This window comes from Anarrhichthys ocellatus, unplaced genomic scaffold, assembly GCF_004355925.1.
Source record: "Anarrhichthys ocellatus isolate YVR2014 unplaced genomic scaffold, GSC_Weel_1.0 scaffold46, whole genome shotgun sequence".
NCBI classification, from domain to species: domain Eukaryota; kingdom Metazoa; phylum Chordata; class Actinopteri; order Perciformes; family Anarhichadidae; genus Anarrhichthys; species Anarrhichthys ocellatus.
Genome location: NW_022280076.1, coordinates 2,890,125 through 2,916,251, shown reverse-complemented (window position 1 = coordinate 2,916,251; position 26,127 = coordinate 2,890,125). Strand labels below are relative to the sequence as shown.

The 26,127-nt window shown below is 41.1% G+C and overlaps 1 protein-coding gene across 5 annotated transcripts in view; it reads right to left on the bottom strand.

Annotated features, from left to right (window-relative positions):
• nrg2a (neuregulin 2a) overlaps positions 1-26,127 on the bottom strand; it is a 68,357-nt gene that overhangs the window by 7,119 nt on the left and 35,111 nt on the right. For 4 of the 5 annotated variants that reach the window (XM_031869321.1, XM_031869318.1, XM_031869320.1 and 1 more), the window contains exons 4-6: positions 7,961-8,081; positions 4,373-4,431; positions 693-716 (exon numbers count right to left, since the gene is read on the bottom strand). In XM_031869321.1, the coding sequence (XP_031725181.1) occupies positions 693-716; positions 4,373-4,431; positions 7,961-8,081 (204 nt within the window). Of the gene's footprint in view, positions 1-692; positions 717-4,372; positions 4,432-4,827; positions 4,905-7,960; positions 8,082-26,127 lie in introns of all 5 variants that reach the window. The other variant, XM_031869319.1, reaches the window with a different exon arrangement.

The following is a 26,127-nucleotide window of genomic DNA, read 5'->3' as shown; positions in this document are numbered from 1 at the left end:
GAAAAGGTAGCAGGAAACAAGAGCTAACAATGAAGGAGGATGGAAATAGCGGCAGATAGAAGACAACATGAGTTTAGGTTCTAAATATAGCATTGCATGCTCACATCACAGCATCTACTCCTTGAAGGCTAATTCTAGCCAGGAACATAGGTATTATATTTCACAATTCAAAGTTACATTTTGCTATGCTAATGACGGGGTGATGCAAGAAATGAAATCACACATAAACAAAAAGAAAAGAGATGGCATATCAAAAGGAAAAGACTACAAGGCATGAGACTAAAAGGATCGGATAGAGTTGAAGATTGAGAAAAGACATCAGGTAGCTACAAACATGATACATAATGTTTGTTACAGATGGAATGAGAAACCAAAAATCAGTCCAAAAAGGAAAGTATTCTACAGTGAGTGAGAGGGAAACTCTGTTAATAGTTCTACTTTTCCATTGCACATGTATGAGAGGTGCAGGTGATAACATCCATGTTAATAATGATTGATGAGGATCAGTTGCATCGGCTGAGGGTTTGTCATTATAATGAGTTATGGTACGATCGGCTGAGAGATTGATTGGTTAATCGAGTGACGATATGATTAACAGTTCACACCACAGACGGAACCGGAGCAAGTCAAAACGAAGGACATCTATTTAGTAGCTATGCTAGGCCTGAGAGGAAAAACGGATTGTTCCATACCCATAAATTCAATCCCAAGATGCTCTGCCATTGCAGAGGGTTGACAGTTGGAAGAAAAACAAAAAGAAACAAAAGACCAGGTTAAGAGAGAGTGGCACCTTCTAACATAAAGTGGAGCAAACAAAAATAGGCATTACGGCAACTGAGACAACAAACACTTGTCAGTGGTCAGTAAAGACGAGAACACACTCACAGCATGCAACACACACTTCAAACCACACTACACGAAACTACATGGCTACACTACTCAAATTTAAATTATGAATATAATATAAATAATAACTACATTTCTTGAGTTTGGCTCTGGATGTTCCTCTTGTGAGCAGTTTCTATCTACTGTATGTCTCAACTCAGGCCCTTGGTATTGTTTCTTTCTCCTTATTTCACTTTATTTTGCAAGTGATTTTTTAATGAGGTTTCACGTTTTAAAAGTGCTATTTCATCACATAACTAAAGTAAATCTCCTAATGGGAATAGGAGACGTTGGGCGCAAAGCCACAATCATTATGTATGGGGAAAATATGCGTCATCTGCTGAGATTACCTGTGGTTTCAGTTTTCCGCTTTCTAGAAACGCTACACTGTCAGTTCCTGAACACACCCATCACATGAACAGGCAAGTTAAAAGGAGTGTATTTGTACAGTATCGGTATAATCACCCTGAATAAGAAGCATTATAGATAGACTTTACATCATGTGGCAGAGTGAGACCAAAGGGAGGCTACACCAACCAGCTGAGTCCATATCTCTGGCAGCTCACTCTCTTTGCTTGAGTTGAAGTAAGTCCCAGCTGTTCTTGTGACAACATGCTCTTGTAAAGCCAAGCCCTTATGGCTGAGGAGCAGAAGCCATCCTCCTTCTCTTTGGTATCTCCTGGGGATGGGAGGCGCCCCTCCAGGAGGTGGGTCTTTAAGTACATGGATGTGTGTGCATATGTGCCTGCTCTTTGAGAGAATATGTGATTTATTCTCCTTAACCGAGTACAAAATGTGAAGTATGTAAGAGGCCATTTACGACTGTAGTTTTCCAAAAAGTAAAGCTCACTTTAAAGCCTACAGCTATCACGTCTGAATGTGGCTTTCAGAAACCTGATTTCTAACGTGGAAGTGTATTTTTGAACCAATGAGATTACATTACAGTCATTTAGCAGATGCTTTTATCCAAAGCTACTTACAATTCAGAGTCTATCACATTTCTACACTGTAGGCACAACTACGGGAGCAATTTTTTTTTGGGGTTTAGTGTCTTGCTCGAGGACACATCGCATGTGACTAGAAGAGCCGGAGCCGGGGAGTGAACCGCCGACCCTCTGATTGAAAGACGGCCCTACTATCCACTTAGCCACAGTCGCCCAAAATTAATTCAGATTCTATCACATTTCTACACCGTAGGCACAGCTACGGGAGCAATTTATTGATATTGAGATGATATTACATCATACACTTGGACTGGAGTGGAGGCTTTTCTATTTCAAATTACAACCTTTAATATAAGCGGTGATGCCTAAAATACAACATTACATGCACGTTCTTGATAGATGATAGTTTAATCATGGACAGAGGACATTACATTAGATCTGATGGTTTTCACTCTGTTCTTTCAAATCTTTTTAATAGAATGTAGGTGCGTGGAGCATCATAATTTGAAGCTTAGGGCCGTTGACCGAGCGTCGATATTTGACTAGTTAGGAGTGAGCATGTGTTGACTGGTTAGTTTGCAAATTGCAACCAACTGAAACTTCTCCTGTGTGCCTGTGTGTCGTATAGGAGAACTACTTTGGCGGACGCAAAGACATGAAAACGCAATTGGCCCTATCTAGAGCCAGCGTTTGGTTTGTCCGTTCTGGGCTACTGTAGAAACATGGCGGGCGATTACGTGAAGAGGACCTGCTCTCCATGTAGTTAGGAATGGCTCATTCTAAAGTGACAAAAAACAACGATTCTTATTTTCAGGTGATTATACACCAAAGAAAACATACTTCATCTAATCTAATCCATCTAAGCCTACAAATAGTCCGTTTATTGATTTGAACACATACACATGTAAACTAAGTAATCAAAGCCCGTTCTGTGTTCATGTGGCTGGATGAGAACTGGAAATAAATGTCCTTGATGCAGTCGCACAGCTGCACTGAAGTTAGACAGAATGCAGAAAACTGTGTCGCTCCCACACAGCACTGTCTGCTCTGCCAAAAAAAACAAGTACTTTCAGCACAGTGCATTACGACTTAATGTGAGATAAAATGACTTGCAGTTAAGAAGGGGGTTTTCGCATTGTACTCTGAGCCAACATACAACAAACAGTATGTGTGAGCTCTACAAGTCAGACTACAGGGATGAGACTCTGTCGGCAACATCAGGCAACTCCAAAAGCAGATGCAGTTAGTTATTCAACTGTAATGTTACATCGAATGGGACCCACATGTGCTTGCAAAGACATGACTCTGACAAATATGCAGTAAGTAGGCTTTGTATTTAATTATATAATTACCATACAGTATCTTTAACCTGGTGCTGTATATGCTTCCTTCAGAGAGTCCGAGCTACCTGAGATATAATCAGCTAACAGGTAATAGTGGATGGGAAGATCAACAAGCCGTAGTTCTCCACAAAGCTTCATCTAATCATTGTATAATTGTACAGTTGATGGATGTGTTGTCTGAAGTTGCCGTGTGGACGGGTGCAGGGTTGGCTTCTCTTACCCCAGGCAAAACTCTTTTTGACACGGCACTCTATTGCAGCACATGAACTTGTTGCTGAGGTCATCTGCTGTGAGAGCACCATTTTGTTGCTGTACTTCTGAAGCAAAGTTAGCACCAAACGCAATTTGCAGAATTCGCTGGTGTTTATGCAACTGAGGTCTTTAAGGAAGTTATGCGGCTGATTAGAAAGTGAACAAAACATGTCTGTGTGCATGTTTGTGCATGTATATTCTACTTATATAAACTGAACCACTGAGCAAGAACACCAACATGATGATTTTTTTTCACTTTGATGTTTAAGATAAACTCATATCAATCAAGAATGAGTGGAATTTTGTCATGCTGGCTATTGTAGGACCTACATCGTCATAGATGCCCATTAAAAGGCATCACATTTTCACACTACTATATTTATGGAGAAATCCTACATGACTTATATTGTTGGCCCCCAACAAACAGTTATTTATCAGTGCACCACTTCAGTCATTCAGTCATTTGACATGCCTATTACTTAATGCTAATTGTTCAGACCCATCTCTTTATCAGCTCCAATAGGATTGGACATGCTTGTGTTTGCATGAACAAGCATCATTAGTTAAGGTAAGATACAGCTAGGGTTTTAGTGTTTTGCCATTTGACTGTGTTGTTACATGCAGCTGACTTTGTGCCAATCAACTTCCACAGACAGAGCACCTAAATTCAGCCGCCTACTTGTTGCCATCAAACTAACCATCAGCTCGTATTCTGAGAGTGTGCATGCAACACACTGCGAGTTAAAGGGCACACAATATCACATGCAGACCAAACACAATAACAGACTGTACGAAACTATGCCAACTTGTGAATGAGTCATTGGAAAGTCACAGACGCTACTACACTATTAGGTAATAACAGGAAATGAATACAATCTCTCTACACCCAGCATGCACGCATGGCACAAAGACAGTCTGACAGAGTGACAGAAGAGGTAATTGACATACGGTAGAAACTGGCCATAACGTAGGTTTGACAGCGATCACCAGTAAAGTCATTTGGACACCTGATGGAAAGAAACAAAGCCACAAAAAGAGAGGGAGGAGGGTGGTGGGTGAGTGAGAAAGAGAGAGAAAACAGAAAGAGAGGGAAGGCAAGGGTGGAGTGAAAAGAAGAGTATGCGTAAGAAAAAGTGAAGAGGGAGGGAAGGAGGGAGGGAGGGAGGGAGAGAGAGAGAGAGAATTAGAACAACAGCACCACTACAGACAGCAGAAGCAGAGTGTTCCCATGGATGACACCACCGTGTACATGGTGTAGTGCACAGCTCAATGCGTGTTGACCTGAGAAGGAGAAAGAGGAGGAGAAAGAGTACGAGAACTGGGGGGGTGCAGCAGGAGTCCACAGAGGTAATCCAGTGACAACTGTGTCTCTGTTCTCAGCTGCTCATATCAAGTGGACATACTTTTGAAAGGATTGGGCATGTACAACCGCAGTGGTTCAGTCTGTAAGCATCGTGGGCCGAAGTATCCATCCGGACATCTGGGAAGGAGCAGACAAGTGTTATGAAAAGAGAAAACACAGGAAGTGATGTGCACTGTAAATATTATGGGTTTAAATCCTTTCAAACATAATGGTGAAGGTCATGAAGCCATATGGATACAGCAAGAAACGTTGTCACTTCCAAAGACGATCCAACTCCAGTGATGAATGTGGACAAACGATCATATTTCAATTAAAAATGAATTAATACATTATTAACAACCAATAAACTTTTTTACCGTCCAGACATTTTTTTTTTTAAATGGGAAAAGAAAAGCAATAGAAACAAAAAAATGCTCCTCAAAGTGACCCAGAGTATACTACAAAATATAACAATCAAAAAAATGATGTGTAAAAATAAAAAAGTAAACAAAAGGCATGTTTACAAAAACAGGTTTCAAATGATATATATAAAAAGTAATATATAGAGCTCAGTCTGTATTTTGGGGAATGAGAGAAATGATCATTAGTATATATGAAGAAGTAAGTTCAAGGTATCTATAAATAAACAATACACTGCTATATGATTAATAACTCAAACCTAGACAACCGAATATGCTTTCTTCTGCTGGTGCCTGTCGAGAGCCTGGTATGTGTTCGTAACCTGGCCGGGAGGTAAAGTGGTCAAATCAAGAAGAAATGAAATCCTGAATTTACAGTTCTAGAACAGCAATTTCATTATGGAGATCTCTTTAAAGGGAAAACATGACTGGACAGCTCTCTTTAAATTTGGTTTGAGATATAAATCAGAGTCAAGAAAAAATGTTCTGACCTGTAGTTTGTATGTATTTTTGTAGCTGCACACTACTGTATCGGCACCATCAAGTGCATTGAGCCAAACCATATTTCCTTATTATAATCCCATTAGGATGGGCAGTTGGTCTTTTAGGGGCACCGACATCCCACTCACATTCACAACTAGACCACCAGTCCAACAAAGGTCATTGCTCGTGATTTACTGGTTTCACACAACGCCTCCCAGGAGCACCATAACATTCAGCATTAAATTACTCATCCTGAGCGATGGTGTTTAACTGGGGGGATAGCATCACCTAGACCAAGGAAACTTGGCTGAAAGATGAAAGAAATAAACTGTCACTGCATCATTTAAAAATCAGATGAGCGTGCACATGCCCACAGTGGTGCAGCTGCAAACTCTATTAGCACTCTTTTATCTTTAGTTTCAAGTAAATCACTGTCATTATTTATTATTCTTTGATCACAAATAAACATTTAGGAGGGAAAAACCTGAAGGTTTTACCATGTGTTAGGAGACGTGAAGCAGGACCTATAGTTATATTCTACATACTGTATATACAGTAGAGTTACACAACCCATTGCTCTCTCAAGTCCCAGACAGAGGTAATCTGTCTAAAGTTCCCAATGCACCTCGTTGAGGATTCTGCTGCACTAAAAAAGATTTTACTAAATGTTAAGACATTCTTATGTTTATGCTTTTTGTGAAAATGACAATTACTTTTTTTTAATTTTTTTTTTTATGATTGATATGTTCAAATGAGGCTAAATTCCTTTTTTACAAGTCATAACCGAGAAGGAAATCATCAGAAAACATGTGAGTGAGTTACTTACTTTGGGTTGTGTCTTAACCTGACGTCTCCCTAAAACAAAATGTATACTTCAAAGTGAAGGAGCAGGGCATTAAAGTAGGGCTGGCTGTCTGCAGGACTTGTTTAGCCAGTGAGTAATACCCACTGAAGCCTGGCCTATATTGAATGAGATGGCTTTGGGGCAACAAATCCCTGCAGGCCTTCACTGCATTATCCAACTTTTCTGGACCCATGCCCCGGCCATGAGTGAATTAGCTGCAGCAATTGAGTTATTGCTGCCTCCAATTTGTACACAGCGTATTGAACGGCTGTTACAGCCATTGTCCTCATTGCTTGTCGAGCATTCTTCCTTGGGCCAACTGGGCACAGAAGCCTCGCCAGTGTTTCAGTTCTATATCAAACCAGCCAGAGGACCTATGCTATCATGACATATGGTGGAACAGAACGAGCAACGGAATCTATGACGACCATGACAAGAGATAATGTGCATATTTTGTGTTATAAGTTCATCTGACAATTATTGTCTGAACTAAGTGATATCTTTTGGTCTGTAAAATGTCATAAAATATCTAAGAATGTCAATCACAATTACCAAAAGCACAAGTTGACATATTCAAATAGATTGTTTTGTTCCACCTATAGTCCAAAACGCAAAGATATTAAGTGTAATATGATGGAAGACTAAGGAAAACAGGGGTTTTGTTTGGAACTTTGTTTGGAACTTTTGTTTTAAAACTGACTTAAATGATAGATTGATTATCAAAATTTCTAAGAGATAAATACTGATTGAATCAACGCATTGCGACACACTTTACTCTAAAAATCTGTTTTTTTTGAAAAACAGAAGGAAAACTGTTGATTTTAAACTCCTCCTGAAGATTGTGCCAAATAATGTCTCTTCACCTCGAGTCTAATCCAAACTGAAATGTAAATCTCAAAGTTAAAAAAAGTGATGATGTCAACCTGTTATTTCCTGAAAAGCAGAGATACAAGGTTGCTTCAGTGCACTTTACACACGGGTCTTGATCCCTTCTGCCAAGGACCTCAAATGTAAGCAATGATTCTATTTACCTCACTGGGGGCCTCTAACAAGCATAAATATTTGCTCTCTAAACCAGTGACTCATGACATTTTAAAAAGGCTTTTCATGGGCAGCCCTCCTGTACACTAAACATGACTTAAAAGGATGAGCACACCACCGCCTCACTCCATTATTAGTGTTAAAATACACAACAGGTGGGTAGTTAGGCAGACTGGCAGCATTTTCCTGTGATGTGTTGCTGCTGCTGCTGAAAAGAAAGAAGAACGGAAATCAAGTGCTATCAGGAAAATAAACAGCAGGATAAAATAAATGTGAGGTTAGGAGTATTACTAGAGCAAAAACATCACGAAAGGAGTTCTCGTTAAGACCGCGGCACAAAGGAAGAAAGGTTGACAGTGAAAGTTAAGTTATCGAGGCGAATACAAAAGCAAAAGGAGGTAACTTACTTGCAGGAGAGCTGATTTATACCATGTATGAAGTAACAGTCGCCGCCATTCACACAGTAGGCCTTCTCTGTGTCGTTGCATCTTCTGGCGTGGCCTGAGCCTGGAGATGGCGTTGTGGTTACTGAGAAAAAACACAGAAAAAAAAACACATGATTGTTGAATTCATCTTTGTTTTGTCAATTTTACTTTCTTAATGATGATGATTTTAGGAAGAAAATATAGAGGCATCATGATACACGATCACACACAGGATTTTCCTTTAATATGAACTTGCTTGTTATTTTTATCAGTATGATAGTCTTGCATCTCTACAAGTATTCCCCGCTTTACTCATATTATACACTTGTATTTCCAGAAGAACTCTTAGTTTTCCATCCACAAATGTAATTGTGCCTCTAAGCAATGTTGACACTATCTCAAGAAGTTCTATGAGGAGAGATAAATATTTCCCTGACATAGCGTAGGAGTTGTTTACACGTTGACTCAAGTCCTTGGAATGGCCCTAAATGTCATGTATCTGCACTTAATCCCCCCGCCTGAATAGATATAATATGTTTGGGATGAAGTCTGCTTATCGGGACCAAAGCAGGGACATCTGAAGGGAGGGGAGTGCTGAGAGAGGTGCGCAGTGGCAGGATTGGGCTTGAGGAGGGAGGAGTGTGCTCCGTATGTCAGATGTCGACACATTATTGCAACTGTGTGCGCTACTAGCACCTTAGCAGAAGGTGTTGGTGGGAATAAAGCAGATTGCAAGACCTTTACAATTACATCGGCTTCGGCAGCTTGACGCTCGTGTCATGCAGAATGTTGTGACAAGACATTTGCAGTAGGATTTCACTCAGCTGGGCCATTGGCTCTGAATAGATTTCACAGCTCTCATTTGTTACATGCTTGAAGAAGTCGGTTTGACTCTCTCCGCTGGTTGGAGAAGTGCGCTCTGCCTTGCTCACAAGCACACTCCTGGTTTAGCTAAAACAACAGAGGTTAATTCCCATGCTATTTAGCATAACAAAGCAAACAGATGACACCCGTGTGAGCTTCACTTGCCCGTATGAGTCAACGCTTCGCATAATCCAAACACAATATTAAAACTAAAATTAGAAACGTCATGTCTTATTAAATTACCTATAATACCAAAAAAGGATGTCAACTTCCTCTGGGTGCTTCCGTTGGCATGTATTGAGGTGGTTCTTATGCTCTGGCAGACATACAGGTTTCCCATTACGAACATCCATCCAAAGAAAATAAATAAATAAATCTGCAGCTGGTTTAATCGGATGACTTGTGATTTATTTCTGACCTTTTGTTATTGGAGTTAAAAAGGTGTTATATTTGTTATGATAGAAGTAAGTCATAAGCTGTCATGTTATTCTTCTGCTAAAGTTCCCGAAAGACGTTTCAATCTTTTCAACATAACACAGCACTCATCCACTGTCACCTCAAGAAATGTTCCGAAAACATTTCCAAGTCTACCAGTTAATCATAACTACCTCATCGTCACACCTGACCTCTCACTCAGAGTGCTGGCGTGTAAAAACGCCTCGTAAAAAAAGATCAGACAAAGCTGTTGGGAGGAAGGAACCTGAAAACATTGTAAAAAAAACCTCCTACGCTCAAAATAGAAGCCTTGAGCAGTCTTCAACTGTAAAACACGCTACACAAAAGGCAGCGAAACAAACTGCGTTGATCCTTATCTGGGGCAGCGGCCCGTCCCAGAATGCACTGGAACGTCCTGGACAGATCATCAGTCCTCTGCAGGGGCGGGCTAACACGTAGACAGTCATGCTCACACATCATCACAGTTCACCTGGTTTACATGTGGGAGGACTGTGGGTGAAAAACAGATGACCCGGAGAAAACCCACACAGGGAGTTGGAGAACATGTAAACTTCACACAGAAAGGATCAAGGCTGATGTTTGAACCCTGGACAGGTTTATTTGGCTCCTGGTCACACCAAATCTGGTTCTCTGTACTCACTGTTTTACTGGTACTCATAATTTTTAGTCAAAAAGGTAACTTCTGTGATGTGGTTCTTTTTGAGAATGCATTTTAGTTTAAGTGATTGTTGCCCCAAAATGACTTTGACTACTAGGATACATGATCTAATGCTTTTGCTCTTTGAACTCCAAATATATTCTAACCAGCCGCAACTTATACTTTTGTCTGTTTTAAGGTCACAGGTTCCTTTGTACACAGCGGTTCCTTGGGCATCGATCTCTATATTAACATTAAAATAGTCAGCGGGCCACCCACTGTACTCTGTTGGGCAGATTTGCATTTGCATGACATTTGGGACTAGAATGATCCAGAACCACATTAAGGTAGAATACTCTCAGATAATTCAGTGTCCAGAGAAAGACATCGGTGGAGCTCAGTGATTATAAAATGCATTTGTGGTGACATTTTCTCAACTTAATTTTGCAAAAACAATCGTGTCACTCTTCATCACTGTAAAGAAAGACTTGAGTTTGTATTTGGATGATGACATGTTGGTCTGCACATCAATACAGGATCGGATATTTGTACCATTTTCCCCACAACTTAGAAACATTCAACTAACTGCTGCAACTAGCTTTAGTTGGCGCGTGACCCAAAAAAAACAATCCATTTGCCTGCAGTCACCAACTGACATCCAATCTTTGACACAACACAGAAAGTGTCCAAATCTTTTTCTTCTCTTCTCCTTTTCTCTGCCATTCCCCTTCTTTCCTTTGTGTCCTCTAATTACTCCCCCATAGCAGACACACTGTTGTAGCACAGAGGAGTGAGGAACAGTTCTGTTTCAGTTTGTCTAAGAGCACAAAATCACTGAAAACTTGAAGGCAACAGAAAATATCAACAAGTGGAGATGCAACGATTCAGATTATTATGTCAAGTTTAAAGGTCAAAGTTTGGCTTCTTTGATTCAAACAGCTGGAGGCGAAAGCGAGGGAACTGCAACTAAACTGATGCACAGAGCATCTATAAATCACACGGGTGCACCGTCTTCAGGTTTTCTAATAAACCTGTAAAACTTGACAATAGCATGTAAAAACCTGCTGAGCAGCAGTAAAATGTTGACGACCCTGAGATGCCATGGACTTTCTGTATGAGAGTCTGGTACTGCAGCCAGTGTCTTCATGTCTTCATAGTAAATACTGTAAATAGCATGAACTTTAGCACGTGTATCAGCAGGTCATTTAAAAAACATATGAATGTGTTTCCATGAGATGTAGCAGCAACCAAATACACAAGCTTTCCCTAAATGTAACCAAAGTGCTTTTGGTGCCATAAGCTTAACCACATTAGGGACTCACGATGCCAAATCTTAGATTTGTGAGTTGTCCATTGTTGAATGGATTATGCACTGTCCAAGTGCCCGTCTGGCATATATGATGTAAATGATGTGTTCCTTCAACAAGTTATGTTTTACAAAGAACAACATTCTGTTTCCTTATCCAGAAACAATATTACTGTACAATGAATTGAAAAGCCATTTACTGACTGAAAAACGACTGAAAAACATTGTGCATGTTACGTAGAAGTGAAAACTTGAAATTCAACACAAAATGCTTTCTCACTCTCTCTTCCCCCTTTGATGTTTTCACAAATAGCAAAAGTTGTAGTGACCCTGAGCGTTTTGTTTGGCCCCTTGATTTGAGTCTGATTGCACTTTAATAACATGACAAACCAGAAAATGAGAAGAATCACAGAATTACCACAGAAATCGCCGGTCGTCACTTATGAGAAAACCCATACAAGGAAAGGTACATGCAGACCCTGTACCCAGTGATCTGGCTCAGCCAACACAGTGTTTACTCAGGTTGCACCACATGTTTACTCCAGATTAAAACTAAGGACAAGGCCTTCAAATTTATTAACAGGGTTAGAGATACAAATACAAACAACAGAGGAGCATCTCATGTAGAGACGTGTGGTGGGGATGAAAAATACTATTTAAGTTATTGTACAGTGTGGCTCACAAGATAACTTTTGGCAAGCCTTTATGGAAATACATTTCCTCAATAACTCCAACTGTCTCCAACTGAACATAACATATCTGCAGTTTTACAACAATGTTGGAGACTGAAACAATAGCTAGCCTTTTTGTTTTCAACATATCACGACCACCGTAGGACAACTTTGTTGTTTCTGAGGGTTACATATATATATATTCCATAATCACTGACTGCGACCTCTGAAAGACTCGCAGTTTATGTCTTTTCTCAATCTGTGTTTGACTGTATGTGGTCTGTGTTGGTTTGTTTTATCCGAAGCAAGTTATTGTATGTGAACGGCGTTGGACTCATTTGTGATCATACGGTGAGGCTGCTGTGAACAGAGCACAGCAATTCCTGTTGACAGTTGGTATAATAACATGTGTAGTGAATCATTGCCACGTAGAGCAGCTGTCCAGCCGGGTTAATGTGGCAGTGATTCCAGCATGTGTCCAACAAAGACAGTACATTGCACTGTCATGCACCCACACACACACACACACACACACACACACACACACACACACACACACACATACACACTGTGTAATTCAAACAATTTATTTCACAAAGCAATCAAGACACAAATTCTGTCTGTCCTACTTGATCTCTTCTGTTCCACCTGCTCCAGTTAGTCCTGTCAACTGAAGGATTGTTTCCTCTAAATAGTGTTTTGAAGTGACAATTAAGGGACGGATAACAGTGGGCAGCACTGTTAACTAAAATAGCTTTGTCTTATTTGGAAATTAGCAGTTTTTGTTCTTACTCCCCTTTTGTGTTTCTTTATTGGTTGTCATCCTCTTTCCACAGACAGTACCTTTTATCTGCATCCCCAAGAGGCGAGACGGTAATGGTGAGGCTAAAAATGGTTGATTAAAGAGAAACCTTAGACCTTAATCTCTGTGTTTCATACTCGTCTTGCCTCGCAGTGCGAATGCATTCAATCACCGCGAAAGGATTTAAGTCATGGCCAGAATGATATCAAACTCCATTAAAGTCTTTAACAGAGAATCCATACATATCACGCAGCACAATCCCCCACATCACAAAGGGGACAAGAGTTAAGGTGTTTTTGTCAAGGTTGACTCTGCTTTCCTGGCTGGATGTCGGACACAAATTCCTTTAACCCATGGAGGAGATCAGCGGCTCTGCTAAACAGAGTTTGTTTATTTGCACTTATGTGGCCAGGGATTAGTTAAGTTCGCTTGGTTTTTTTAACCTTGGGTTTCAACTTTCCTCGGCCCTGTAGCCCTGGGGCTGAATCTGAGTTGGAGTTGAAGAGGGGTTTCCTCTCGGTTAGCAAAAGCCACAGTGTTTAGCCATCAGCCCTTGCCGCTGACTTTGATTAATCCTTCATGGCCCGAGAACTGAAAAGAAAAGCTGGGGGTGCAGGCAGGACCATCTGGAAACCTTCATAAACATGCCTGTCTTTCCACGCTCTCCAAAGGATTCTAGGAAAATCGTAAAAATGAAAAGAGAGGTCCCTACTGCACAGTTTCTTTTCCTCTTGAGGCACCCGTGCATATGCAGCAAACAGAAAAGCGCTCACACTGACTCCTAGCCCCGCGCTGCACCTCACAACCCAGCACCAAACGCTGAACTGTGTAATGAAATACATGTTCAATTGGCCCGTCTATGGTGCAGAGTTCTAAAACATGTCCCCCTAATTTATGATAAATGTTGATAATTTACCTCTGGTTGGCGTAATCTTTTTTACTTCTGCGCTGCAATTGAACTGAAAGCCATCTCAAAACATGAGACAGAATCTGATTCTGCGCAGGAAGAAAGCCAAGGCAGTTATTCAATCGGCGATGGATTGGTTCCTTCTGGACTTTGTTATGGCTTTGTGTTTTCACTCTTAAAAGCAATGTTATCAGTATAAAATGTATAAATGATGCAGCCTATTTGGGAGTTTGTCAGTGAGCGAGAACAGGGTGTCTCAGATATTACTACATTTCTGCAGTGAAGAAAGGAAGATAAAGGGACACGAAGGTCCAAAAACTAAAATGTATATCCAACATTAAGATCTTCACCATTTCTTTTTTGTATATAATCTAAATGAAGTGCTAGCTGGGCAGTAATGACTCAACAGGTAGCAAAATACAGCAAAACCACACAGGGCCTTTAACTCTTTCCTTCATCGTATAATTTACATCAACACAATTCAAAGAAGGAGACAAATTTAAACTCAAGCCATAAAAATCTGTCAGATGGGAAAGTGATTGAACGTCTTAAGTACAGACCCCTCAGGAGACGCATAAAGAGGACGCTTTCTGCAATGGCTCTGCCACCCAGACATGCAGAGACATTACAAATACAAGTCAGTTTTATGTACCAGAAAAAGGGTTGGGAGCGCCCCTCCCCTTACCTCTAGACACTTGGCAGGGAATGTCTGACATGTCTCCTGTTACAGCTGGGACCAAGATATTTTATCTCTATACAAAAGGGCTAATTCATATTGCATGCATCCTTTCTACACTTGGACTGCATTAGGGCCATGTCTCTAATCTGACAAGACTGTCTATCCAGGATGGAATTAATAAATAAGATAAACAGATAACAAAAAACCACACAACACCAAATATGTGTGGTTCTTGTTCAATATGAAGCTGTTGACAGCTGGTCTGATGTGGTGAAAGAGTATGTGCAGTGAGGGTTAAGATCATGCTTGCATAAAAGAGACAGTGGTTTTTAGCTATTTCAGTTGTAAGAGTAGTGGTATTAAACGGTGGTATTACAGTTCTATAGAAAGTGAAGCCGGATAAAAAATGCACCAATACCAAAGAAGATAAATGCCTGGACCTTGTTTGCAGACATTACATGTGCTGGGTTTCTCTTTATGAAAGATTTAAACTCTATTATAATGTTCTTAACTAAACAATAAATGGCAGACAATACATGTTTTCATTTTCAGATGTAGAATGGCAATATATTTTGACAGGAGCTCAAGTCCAGACAAATGTAGCAGCAATGAAAGAAAAAACAGAAACAAATGAGAAGGAAGTGAAAAAAATAAAAAGAGAGATGGATACAGGAGTAATGAAGGGAAGGGGTGGGTTGAGAAAGAAGGTTTGACGACAGGATCTTAAGTTGGAAAATATATTTCAGCTTGCCAAAGCCAACAAAAAACATGAACGCACCTACTTCCACACATACACTATACTGTCGGCACACCCAATCAATGGCAACATCCAGCATCTGTGTCTTCCAGCAAAGTGAGCAAGAACAATTTCATAGAAATACCCAAAGAGGAATTAAATTACTATTTACTGTAGGTAGGACTCACAAAAGAACCCATTATGAATGAGAGCGCACTTAAAAGCTTTTTTTTCAATCGAAAATTATCCTCAATTCAAACACCTTCAATATGAAACAGGAATGTTTAGAAATGAACAAAATGGAGCCTGCCAGGAACATTAATCTACCACCCACTCTTCATCAAGACTGCCACTGCCACAACCAGTGTGTCTTCTTTTATATTCTTGTCTCCTATTACCATTTTTCAGTCACATAGCTGATATGCCTGGTCTTGCCTGCCTCAATCGTCTCAGCACTGAAGTGAAATCAAAGAGCAGCCCAGTGTGTGATTGCACAACAGCTGCAGTGCAAAGAAGCAAAGCGCACTTAGGAAAGGCAGGGTATGGTGCGGTTGCACAAACGGGTGCTGGTATGGCCGCTGGCCTGGCGGGCACCAGAATGTGTGCAGTTGGCAACAAAGTGACACATGGTGTTTTACGTGGCACAGTTCCAGACAGGGCTGCTCCATGCTATGTCCTTTCAAAAGCAGCTCAGGCTCAGCGTTATGTTACTGCGCTTCCTTGTTTTTGGTCTGAGGATGCCTGTTGCTTTAACTTTCCCACTCTGACCTGAGAAACTATTGTTTACTGCATCCTTGTGCGTGCATCTTTGCATCTATCTCTGGCTACTGCAGTCACAGATGAGCAGCACAAGGTGAGCAGGAGCAAGTTGATAACTCTGCAGAAAACAATGGCACCCTCAAGCCGGGACATACGCTTAGACATGAGTCACAAACAACACACAGTTACCAAAGAATAATCAAATCACACAATCTTTTCGGTCAAAGAGAAAATTCCCTACATGTTTACGGTACATATGGTCATCCACTATAGAGCAACTGAACGTAGTGACATCTTTTGTATAAGCCCTGTGGACAAATAGAATACAATATTTTGTGAAAACACACTCTTCTGTTCTGCCAGCATCTGCTGTTGAAGTGATATTTACTGTAACAAGATGTCGCTCAGCTGAAGCAGGTCAGTGTTCAACAACAGGAGATATCCACCACTTTTTAATCTGGAGAAAATGTAATATTTGGGGCATAAGGATTCATCGTGGGGGATGTACACACTTCATAAAGTGACTAAAGCAAAGTCTGACTGATTTAAGATTAGATGACAAAGTGATATACTGTCATGAAGCCAGCCTGATTTAACTGTAAACTGGGCTGAATTTCACTGAGAAGTTTAAGTTTTGTAGCTCATATCCTTTATCTAATTGCAGTGGTGGATGTTACCGAGTACATTTGGTTGCATGTTTCTACGTACAATTTTGATGTTCTTGTACTTTATTTAAACATTTCCATGTTATGCTCCTTTATACTACTACTCCATTACATTTTAGAGTGAAATATTGTACTTTTTTACTTGAAGACATTTATTTGATAACATTAGTTATAGCAGGCGGCCTGCGGTTCTGAAAAGTGACGCCAATGCAAAAGTCCCTTAAATTTGCATTCTTTGTAATGGCCATCAGGGGGCGACTCCTCTGGTTGCAAAAATACATTTATATGTACCTAGCTCCACCCTCTCGTGTAACTTCTGGTTGGAAAAATCCAACATGGCGACTGCCAAAAGGCCGAATTTGAGGCTTCAAAATGGCTGTGAACAAAATATAATTACTTGTTACTTTGCAGAACAAGCTTATGATTACAAAACATAATCAAATACATTATGATGGATTATTATGGATTAAGTTACCCAACAGTAGAAACATTTGTTGAAAGCACTACCATTGCCGGGTGCAACTTTAAGGTGATGCTTACACATAATGCATTAAAATTCATAATCCATTATTATATTTTGATTCTAATACTTTTACTGAAGTAACATTCTTAAATTAGGACTTTTACTTGTAACAGAGTATTTCCAAACTGTGACATTGCTACTTTAACTTAAGTAAAAGATCCGAGTACTTCTTCCGCCACTGTCTAAATGGCATTTCATGACTATATTTTCAACATTTAACCGGTTGTACAGGACCTGGATGGAGTTCTGGGGAAAGGCACTTAAAAAGAAGTCACCTACAGAAACTATACCATATATTGCCCAAAAAGGTTTCGCAAAATGATTCTTCATAATTCATCACTTTAAAAGGACAGAACCTGAAGCATCCACAGCTCTCCTATGCCCTTCATCTTCAACAGCTGGCCCTCATTTCTGAGGAAAGGCAGACTTTGCAACCTTGTACCAGATACAGAAGACATATACCACAGCTCCATATTTGGGTCTTGTGCTCACAGCTACAGTAGTGTCCAGCTGCTAGGACTAAAGGTTTCCCCTCTGTGGTTCCCCAAAAGTCAGAAAGCACACGGTCTGCTTGTATGTGTGCGCCGCAGCCCTCCTTCACTCATATACACACACACCACCCACACTCGCTGTACATCCTGAAAAAACGGCCAATGGAGCCCCGGCTGTTTTGTTAGGCTGCCACCCTCTGTATACTAAAGGATGAGTTCACTGTGAGTGTACCTGTGATTAAAGTGAGGCCTATTCCATCCCACCTACACACTTAAAAGGAAATGGCCTGTACGCTCTGCTGACATACACCATACAGAAAATCACCAGGAAAGGACTTACTCACCTCCACGGTAGTGATGCGACGAGTACAGTTACATAATCCCCAACAAAACAGCAAGGAAGCAGCGTGATGGAGTAATGGGAGGTTTAGGATGAGAGACAGCTGTGGCAACCAAACCATAGTAGTACGCTTCTGAGCTTTAAGCAATGGAATGGTAAGTATATGTTCCCCCCCATGCTCAAAGACAACTTTGAAAAAGTTTGAAGACACACAGGATCGCTCATGTCCAATTCTGAAAAATGCGAAGTAATAGGAGGAGCGGGGATTTTCTTTGATGTGGGTGAACAATAGAGCTGGCTTTTTTCACTAGCCCTCCAAGAGACTGCTAAATATTACTTACTGACCCAGTACAAGCAAGCCTTTATGACGCGATGAGTTGTTTTTCGGCCATAATTTTGCCCCTTTCAAAGTATTAACAAACACAGCAGTGTTTATTAGTTGTTTGGCAAGTTAAAACAGAATCGTGCACAGTCATCAACAGTTGGGGTCACCATAGGGGAAAGACCACCAGGACAGCTGAGGGGGGGCCTGAAAGGAAATATTTTATAATGCTATTAATGAAGTCTCAGATAAATTCTGTCTCGGGGTCCTGGAAGAGTTAACAAAGCCCTGCACACAGTGATACCTCATGTCACCTCCTGCTCACATCACTCAGCTTTTCATGTGTAACAGCTGCTTCCTTCCACACACATAGCAATATCCTCACTCATTCACACTGAGGGCTTAACTGTCCCACATAACACAGCCAGATTACTGGATATCCTACAAAGTGAGATGTGTTTGGATTTTCAATGACTTACTTTGTTTTGTTAAAGATTTGATTGAGGGCGCCCACTTATCGCGTCGGATCGACGAGATTAAAGTGAATTAAGAGAGCAAGCGAAACGTAATGAAGGTCTGAGAAACGATTCTTTTCATTTAACATCTTTTACTATTTTATTTTTCCTCTGATTCTGACAATGATATCATTCAGCAGCTGCCTCTTCTCAAACACATTACCACACATGTACAAAGCTAATAACGCATTCCATGCATAGCACTTGTCAAAAAGCGATAAAATTACCGATATATTCGGGGGCTGATTTATGTGTCATGAGTCAACCGCCTAACATTACTTATCTTCTACGACAATAAATTGAGGTTTTTGGAGTTCTTAGTAGACTATGCTTCTGTTGCTATGGGAGAAATACATGAATACACCTGAAAACTGAGCTGAGATTTGAAGAAGGGTTCACGAAATGTGGTATACAAAACGCCACCAAATATGCTTATTGCACGCGTGATCAACACAAACGAGCCCCAGGCCTAAATGGTAATACAAATACCTAGATGCCAAACAAAAGCAGCCAAAACATGGAGGTGTTTGTTTTCATACAGGTAAAACAAGCATGCAACAACTTTGTCCTTTCAAGTTGGTTTATATTGATCATGAATTACTATTTCCCCTTAATATATCATTCCTTTGGATGACATTTCAAGTGTAAGGTTCAAGTCCTCCTCAGTCCTGCGCTGTATGTAATCACTGAACCCGTTCGTAGCGTCACATGCTGTGCCCCGATGGCTCAGCGCTGCTGCACGATGTGTGCTTACGATGCTGTGGGTGTTCATCCGCTCATGACATAAACTCTTCCATCTACTCTGGATCTTCCCGGATGTACCGGATGCTGCCCGCTAATACAGAACGGCCCTGACGATAAACAAAAACAAAGTGGCAGCGTGGGTGAAGTTACGGCTTTGTGACTGCCTCCAGAACTAAACATTATCATGGATGAAAATCCAAACAAGGTCTGAACTCTGACATGCTCCAGCTGTCGTGAGGTAAGACGTGATAATAACAAAAGTTCATGACATTTTAGCTTGGAAGGTGAAAATAATGAATTTAATTTTAAACTGTTGGTTTTGTGAGGTCATTGTTTTGCATTTGCTCAGATATTAAATTTAGACCTTTACATCGAGGTTATTTTCAATTCCCGTGCTAACAACAACTTGTTTTGTGCTATGCGTTTCTTTTAGATTACAACATCTTATTTCTTCCACAGAGCATAAATTGGGTCCTGATTTTGTGGTCAAACCCACCAACTGTCAAGACCTGAGATTCTGTTGCAATCAGAAGGCCACCTCGGAGGAATGCCTGTCCAGACCCCGGGACTGAAGATCATTTTGAAAAAGTGGGCATGACTAATAGCACTGCGGCTTGATCCACAGAACCTGACAAGCTGTTCTCCAGTGGCCTGTAAATACAGAACGTTTGGCAGATGTGAAAGGTCTGTTCCTCTCATGGCTGCTGCTGCTGCTGCTGCTTACCCACGCCAATCAATAGAATTGATTGGCGTACAGATACTCCACATTCAGCCACGACCACAACTAACATCCTTTTGCATCATGAGTTTATCTTGTCGCTTGCGTAGTAAGAGTCACTGAGTTTTGTTTTTACTACGCAGACTAAATGGAGACATAGAAGGAGTGAAGGAAGTTGTTGTTTATCTAGTTCAAAGTAGTTACTGTAATGCTTCACTTACGTAAAACCGATATGACGAATTACTTGAAGAAAACAGAAAAGGCTGAGGGAGTTTTTTGTCTGGTGTTTGTTAGTGTTGGATCATGTCCTCTGTAACATTAAACATACATTTAAAAAAGAATGTCTTTCCATTTCAAGGCTAAAAGTTTACTGAATCATATTCTACAAATCATGAGTCAGAGTGTCATCACATCAGTTAGTACGTTTTTCTCTTGTGTGTCGCCGACTATCTTCACCAAGTATGAGGAATGAACCGGACCACAGGTCATTAAACATGATTTCAGCTGTCTATAGGTTAACATGACATGTGACAATTAGGTCGCTAAAATATTAAAACTCTACGAAAAATAATTACAGTAGAAGCTGACTGGTTTAAATTATTAACAAAATACTTATTTTTCTCAAGGATATCTGGAGTGTAACACATCGGCTCTAACAACTGATCTTGTCCTCTGAAGGCAAATTCAGTATAAGGAACGATTTTATGATTTTCTTTGTTGTAATGGCCAATTGGTGACTTTACTGCTCACTAAAAGTGCAACATGTTCTGAGTCTTTATCACTTTCTGATGCTTTTCTGCTGTTGGTCTGGTTTTCTGGCATACCAAGTCAGCACCAATCAGCACCATCCTTTTGTTCTTTAAAGGTTTGCATCGACAAATAACATTGAATTGTGATTAATAGATTATTTCTGTAGCTAAAACATAAGCAGTGCATGTGAATTCAGCTTCCTGCAGTGGCCTGAAGTCAAATGGCCTGAAGCAAAGATCCAGCCATGGTATGTGTGACCAAGATGCAACACCTTGTGTAGTCTCAACAAATTGAAGTTGCCACGTTGTTGCGGAGAATTTATTGTTTTGTCCGCTTTGTCCACAAAAGTTGTGTCATTTCGAGCTAGTTAAGCAATAGTTTTGTGATGGGGTGTGTGTGTGTGTGTGTGTTTGACTTCAGGATGGGGAGTGAAAACATACGTGTAAAGGTGTGCGCACATGTGTCTGTGTGTGTATATATGTATATGTGTGTGTGTGTGTGTGTGTGTGGGCCCGCGTGTGTGCGTGCATGTGCAAAATTGTTGCTGGTGGGCCCCAGCATGACTGCTGAGGTTGGAGCAATCATATGTTCAGCTGTGATTTCCATCAACACATTCCTGGACGCTCACACACTCTCTCAGTGGAGCTGCGCACAGCACCCCCCAAGGATGTGACCTGCAGCCTGCAGACACATGGCTGCCTCACAAGCGCTTATCACAACACAGCAGCCTGTAGGATAATGGGAGGCCTTAATCTGAAGCCACGTGGAGCCAAGCAAACTTTGACTCGCGTTGCTCCTTCACACTGGCCTTATAGAAAACAGTCAATGATATACTACACCGTTCTGCAGAAGGCCAGCAGGTCTTACCATGCCGGACTGATTACAGGGTAGAGGTCAGACCAAATGGACAACAAATGGTCCCTTGTCCTCTACACTGGGGGTTGGGCATAAGGCTGCAAACACCACTCTGGAAAAAAGGCAGCAATTGTTACAGAAATGGCTAAAAGTACATATGATATTCCAGACCACCAGGAGACACACACTCACACGCATACCGTACACTGGTGCGCATTCTGTCACAATGCCGAAGTTGGCAAAACACAAACAATAAAACGGGGAGGAAAGTCTTGTGGATTCAGAAAAGAATGTACGAAATTGCTCCACTGATCGATATCACGTTTTAAAAGCAGCGAAAGTGCAGCCACGGTAAAAGGAGAGAGTATTAAAACGAGTCTTAAGGCTGCAACATTGATAACAAGCAACTTAGACGTTCACCTCATCAGAACATCCAACCATCTGTGCTGAATAACACAGTAACTGGCACTGCCCGGCTGACAGAGTGCGTTTCTCTTCTACTGGTCAAACAACAAAGACATGAGTAAAATCCCCAAACAGGTCCAATCATTCAACGTTATTGTCAAACTGCATGGCTGGCATGAAGCCGAAATGTACTGCGTGCTTTAAAATGCATGAGGGGTTCACTTTGAGTTTAGGTTCAGCCTTGAACACGCTATGGCTATTTTTCCCGCCCAAGGCAATTTGCACGTCCATGTCTCCGCTCAGAGTTGCAAAGGTGTCGCATTTGTCTTGCTACACAAATATTGTTGGCTGGACTGAGTAATGACCAGATGTTATGTGTAGTATCAATAATGAGGGTTTATATGTTTTTGCTTTTTTCATGGCAAGTGGCAGTGATTGTTCGACTCCACATACTCCTTTATATGACACATTTTGCACTAAGTGGAGCTATCACTTTTTATTTAAGGAATGTTTAGGCAACTCCTATTTATTCACACCTCAGGGCTACGTGTCAGGTTTGTCTAGCACTCCTTGTGTAATTGATGCTATGCATATCAACTCAAAGTGAAATATGTTCAAACTAGTTGATAAAATATATTGGTACAGCTGAAATGTCACTCGTGAACGACTATTTACTGGAAGAATAGAAATGCAGAAATATCCCCTGTCCCCCTAAATTAAGGGAGGGGAAAATAACCCTGAATATTGACAAACGCAACAACGACTCAAAACAGTGACCGGTACAGTGCAGGAGTCTGTGTGAGCTGCTGAGCTTGTGGTGGCCTGTATTCACCATGTGGTGGAGCTGAGTGATGGTTTTCCCAAAGTCTGCCTTCACCAGAACAGACAGCAAGGCAGGCACAGCCATGTGCTACGTTCTCTCTCACCGTGAGGGTGAGGATGATGCTCATGTTTGACTTTCACTTTCTGTCTTGAGCGAGTCAGTGGGAAAGCCGATATTTCTAATGATTGCATCTTCCTCAGAGACTTCACATTGATGAAGCAGGTTCAAGCTGTGTTAGCATGCTTTGCACGACACAGGTAGAAAAAAGCCCATGCCCTAGTAGCTGACTGTAGAAGTACCAGATACAGTAGGTGCCTCGGCAAAGCTAGCAAGCAATTACTGCATTCTAAAATGGGTGTGAAAGTCTCCTCTGCAACACAGCGGGCTCTTGTCTTCCTCCTCTCCATACTGTTGTCCCTTACTGTCTGTCCCTCTTTCCTCTAGCTGTATCCCCCTCTTGTTCTGTACCGTAATGTCTTTGTCTGCTTCTTGTCATGCATTCCCTTGTTTTGTCCCCCCCCCACCACCTTTATTCACACTCTCTTCTTCTTTTTGCTCTCTCTGTCCATCTACATCTGCACCCCTCCCCTTGCTCTCCCTCCCTAAAAGGCACACATACACAGATAATACTGCGGCTACATGCTGCTTCGGCAACATACTGCAGCAGGCAGGCATACTCCACTGCAGCCCTTCAACACAATAGTCATATATCTTATGACCTTAGGATGCAAAGCAGCTCTTGGTGGAAATGAATTATGTGTCCTCTGCATCCAAATCTAGCAAATAGCCTCAAACAGATGTTTTTTGAAATCCAACCTGTTTAATAGGCAGAGAGAGCCCATTATTGTTACAATCATTCTCCGCAAACGTCATGTATCTTTCTTTACTCAACATCTGCTGATTTCAGCCTTTCATCAGCATATGACAATCACAGCAACATGCAGTTTGCTGCCAATTCCTTTTATTGACGTACTGTATGTAGTTTCAGGGAAGCCCTCCCCTGCCGATGGACATACCACCCCAGCTTCGCCCTGTCTTGCCTTCTCCCCTGAAGCATGACAGAACTAGGCGTGCTGCTGTAGCACAATGGGACTTTTTTTTTTTAATTTAACAGAGAACAGGCACATTCGCACATACACAAACAAAAACACCTCGGAGACAGACATCTGATGATCACGGCACAGGATAGGACATACAGTGATGCCATTGTTTGGGCATCCAAGAGTGACTAAAGGAAATGTCAGTGTAGACAGACAGCCACGCATAGAACACGTACATGAATGTGTAAAAATGTGTGCCACAAATACACACGGTTTTGACATCAGTGAACATTTTGGACCAGAAGTTAGGGGATATCATGTTTAAAAGAATGTGTGCTGTAAGTGAAAACAGTATCTAGTGTACCGTATAATTGCTCAGTCATGTTTTATCCATTGTGGCTACTGTACGCCTCAGCCCACTTGTTCACCGCTTTGTAATATTATATTTTCTTTCATATCGTTGCATTACGAGCCCTTTTGCCGGCTAAGATCATCATATAGAGTTTCATGGGCCACCAGTCACATGTTCATAAGCCTTCATTAAACACTCAGGCAGACAGGTGCTACCACCAGGGATTCCCCCGACCTTTGCAGGATGTACAGCACAAATTAACCTATTTTATTTAATTGCCATTAAACATGACTCAGTGATTACCGTTGAATTTTTCATAAATGTTAGCACCGCATGTCTGGGGCTTTGAATCTTGCGTCACTGACCCTTTGAATATTGGACGCTCATGAGTAAAATGAAATATATCACTGCGCTGGAATAAAGCCAAAGTGTCATAACAAGTGTACAGTATGCTGTATGTCACATGATCCAGCTATAAAACTCAACTGAAGCTTTTTTGATCTCGGGAAAGAGAAAAAGAGGCGATGTGAAGCCTTTAAATACAAGAGGGATGACTTCTTTTTTGCACTATTGTTTGCTGGAAATCAAACTTGGATGTTGGAAGCACTGAGAATCTGTGTTTTCAAACACAATGGGCCCTTTCTTTATCTGAAAAGAGCTGCTACTCTGATAATGCAGCTCAGCTTAAGTCTCTCTTAACCGTAAACAATAGCGGTAAAGGGTGGCCTTGACAAATAAAAAGGATGAAGGGGGAGTGATTATTGTGCCTGAATGTGAATACAAGGACACTGAGTGATGCCTTCCTTTTTCCCAGTGGTGGGCCGTCAGGGCCAGCTAAGCCTTCTCTGCTGGCCTAAACAGAATCACAAAGTTATAGCATTTTATAATTGAATGTGTGTTTGCTGGTGTCCTCGTTCGCCGGCCGGCGTTCGTGTTCGTCGGCCAGCCAATGAAAACACTGTCATTGTGTTAATTACGTTGATTCTGACTTGTCCGTTAATGACGAAGCATCCCATCATCACGGGGTTATTTCGGACATTTGATTCTCTTTCATTCATTTGTTTCCCCGCTAAGCTAGTTAGCTTAGCCTCCCTGAACACACGCAGGGCCTCAGCTGTTTTTTGTTATTGTTCCGGAACAATTGTTTTGAACATCCGATTTCTGTCTCGCCAGACAATCTGCCGTATAGTTCTTTGACAGTCCTGAACAAGATAACATCAAGTCCTCCCTAGATCCAGGCAGAAGCAAAGCTACATGAATTGTATCTGCTCTGTAAGGTATTTGTATGCTTTTATATATATATATATATATATATATATATATATCTTTCATACTGGCTCCATCTACTCAGACAACAAGCCACCCACAGCAGCTACACACTCACTACCCGCACTGCTTGGAACACACACAAACTCAACACCCAACCAAATGGAAGCAGCTGCTTTCAAAACTCTCTCATCTGCTACAGTACTTTGCAAAACTCAGCAATGCACACACACACCACTGCTGAACGAGCCTGTTATATTCTATCACACACTCTAAAGACACTTTCTTTTTCTTTTCTTTTTTACAACTTTCATATACCTTCATATTCTGTCGAGCTATGTTTTGCATTTTGCACTCTACTGCTTTTGTTGTGTGCTAGTGACGGTCAAAGGCACTGTGTGCAGTATAGTTATGTTGGCTTTCACATTGCCAGCAGACTGCAGTGAATGTTAAAAACAGAGATCAAACCATACATTGCATTTAAATTCCACTCGTCTCCGAGTACGATGTACCACTGATTAAT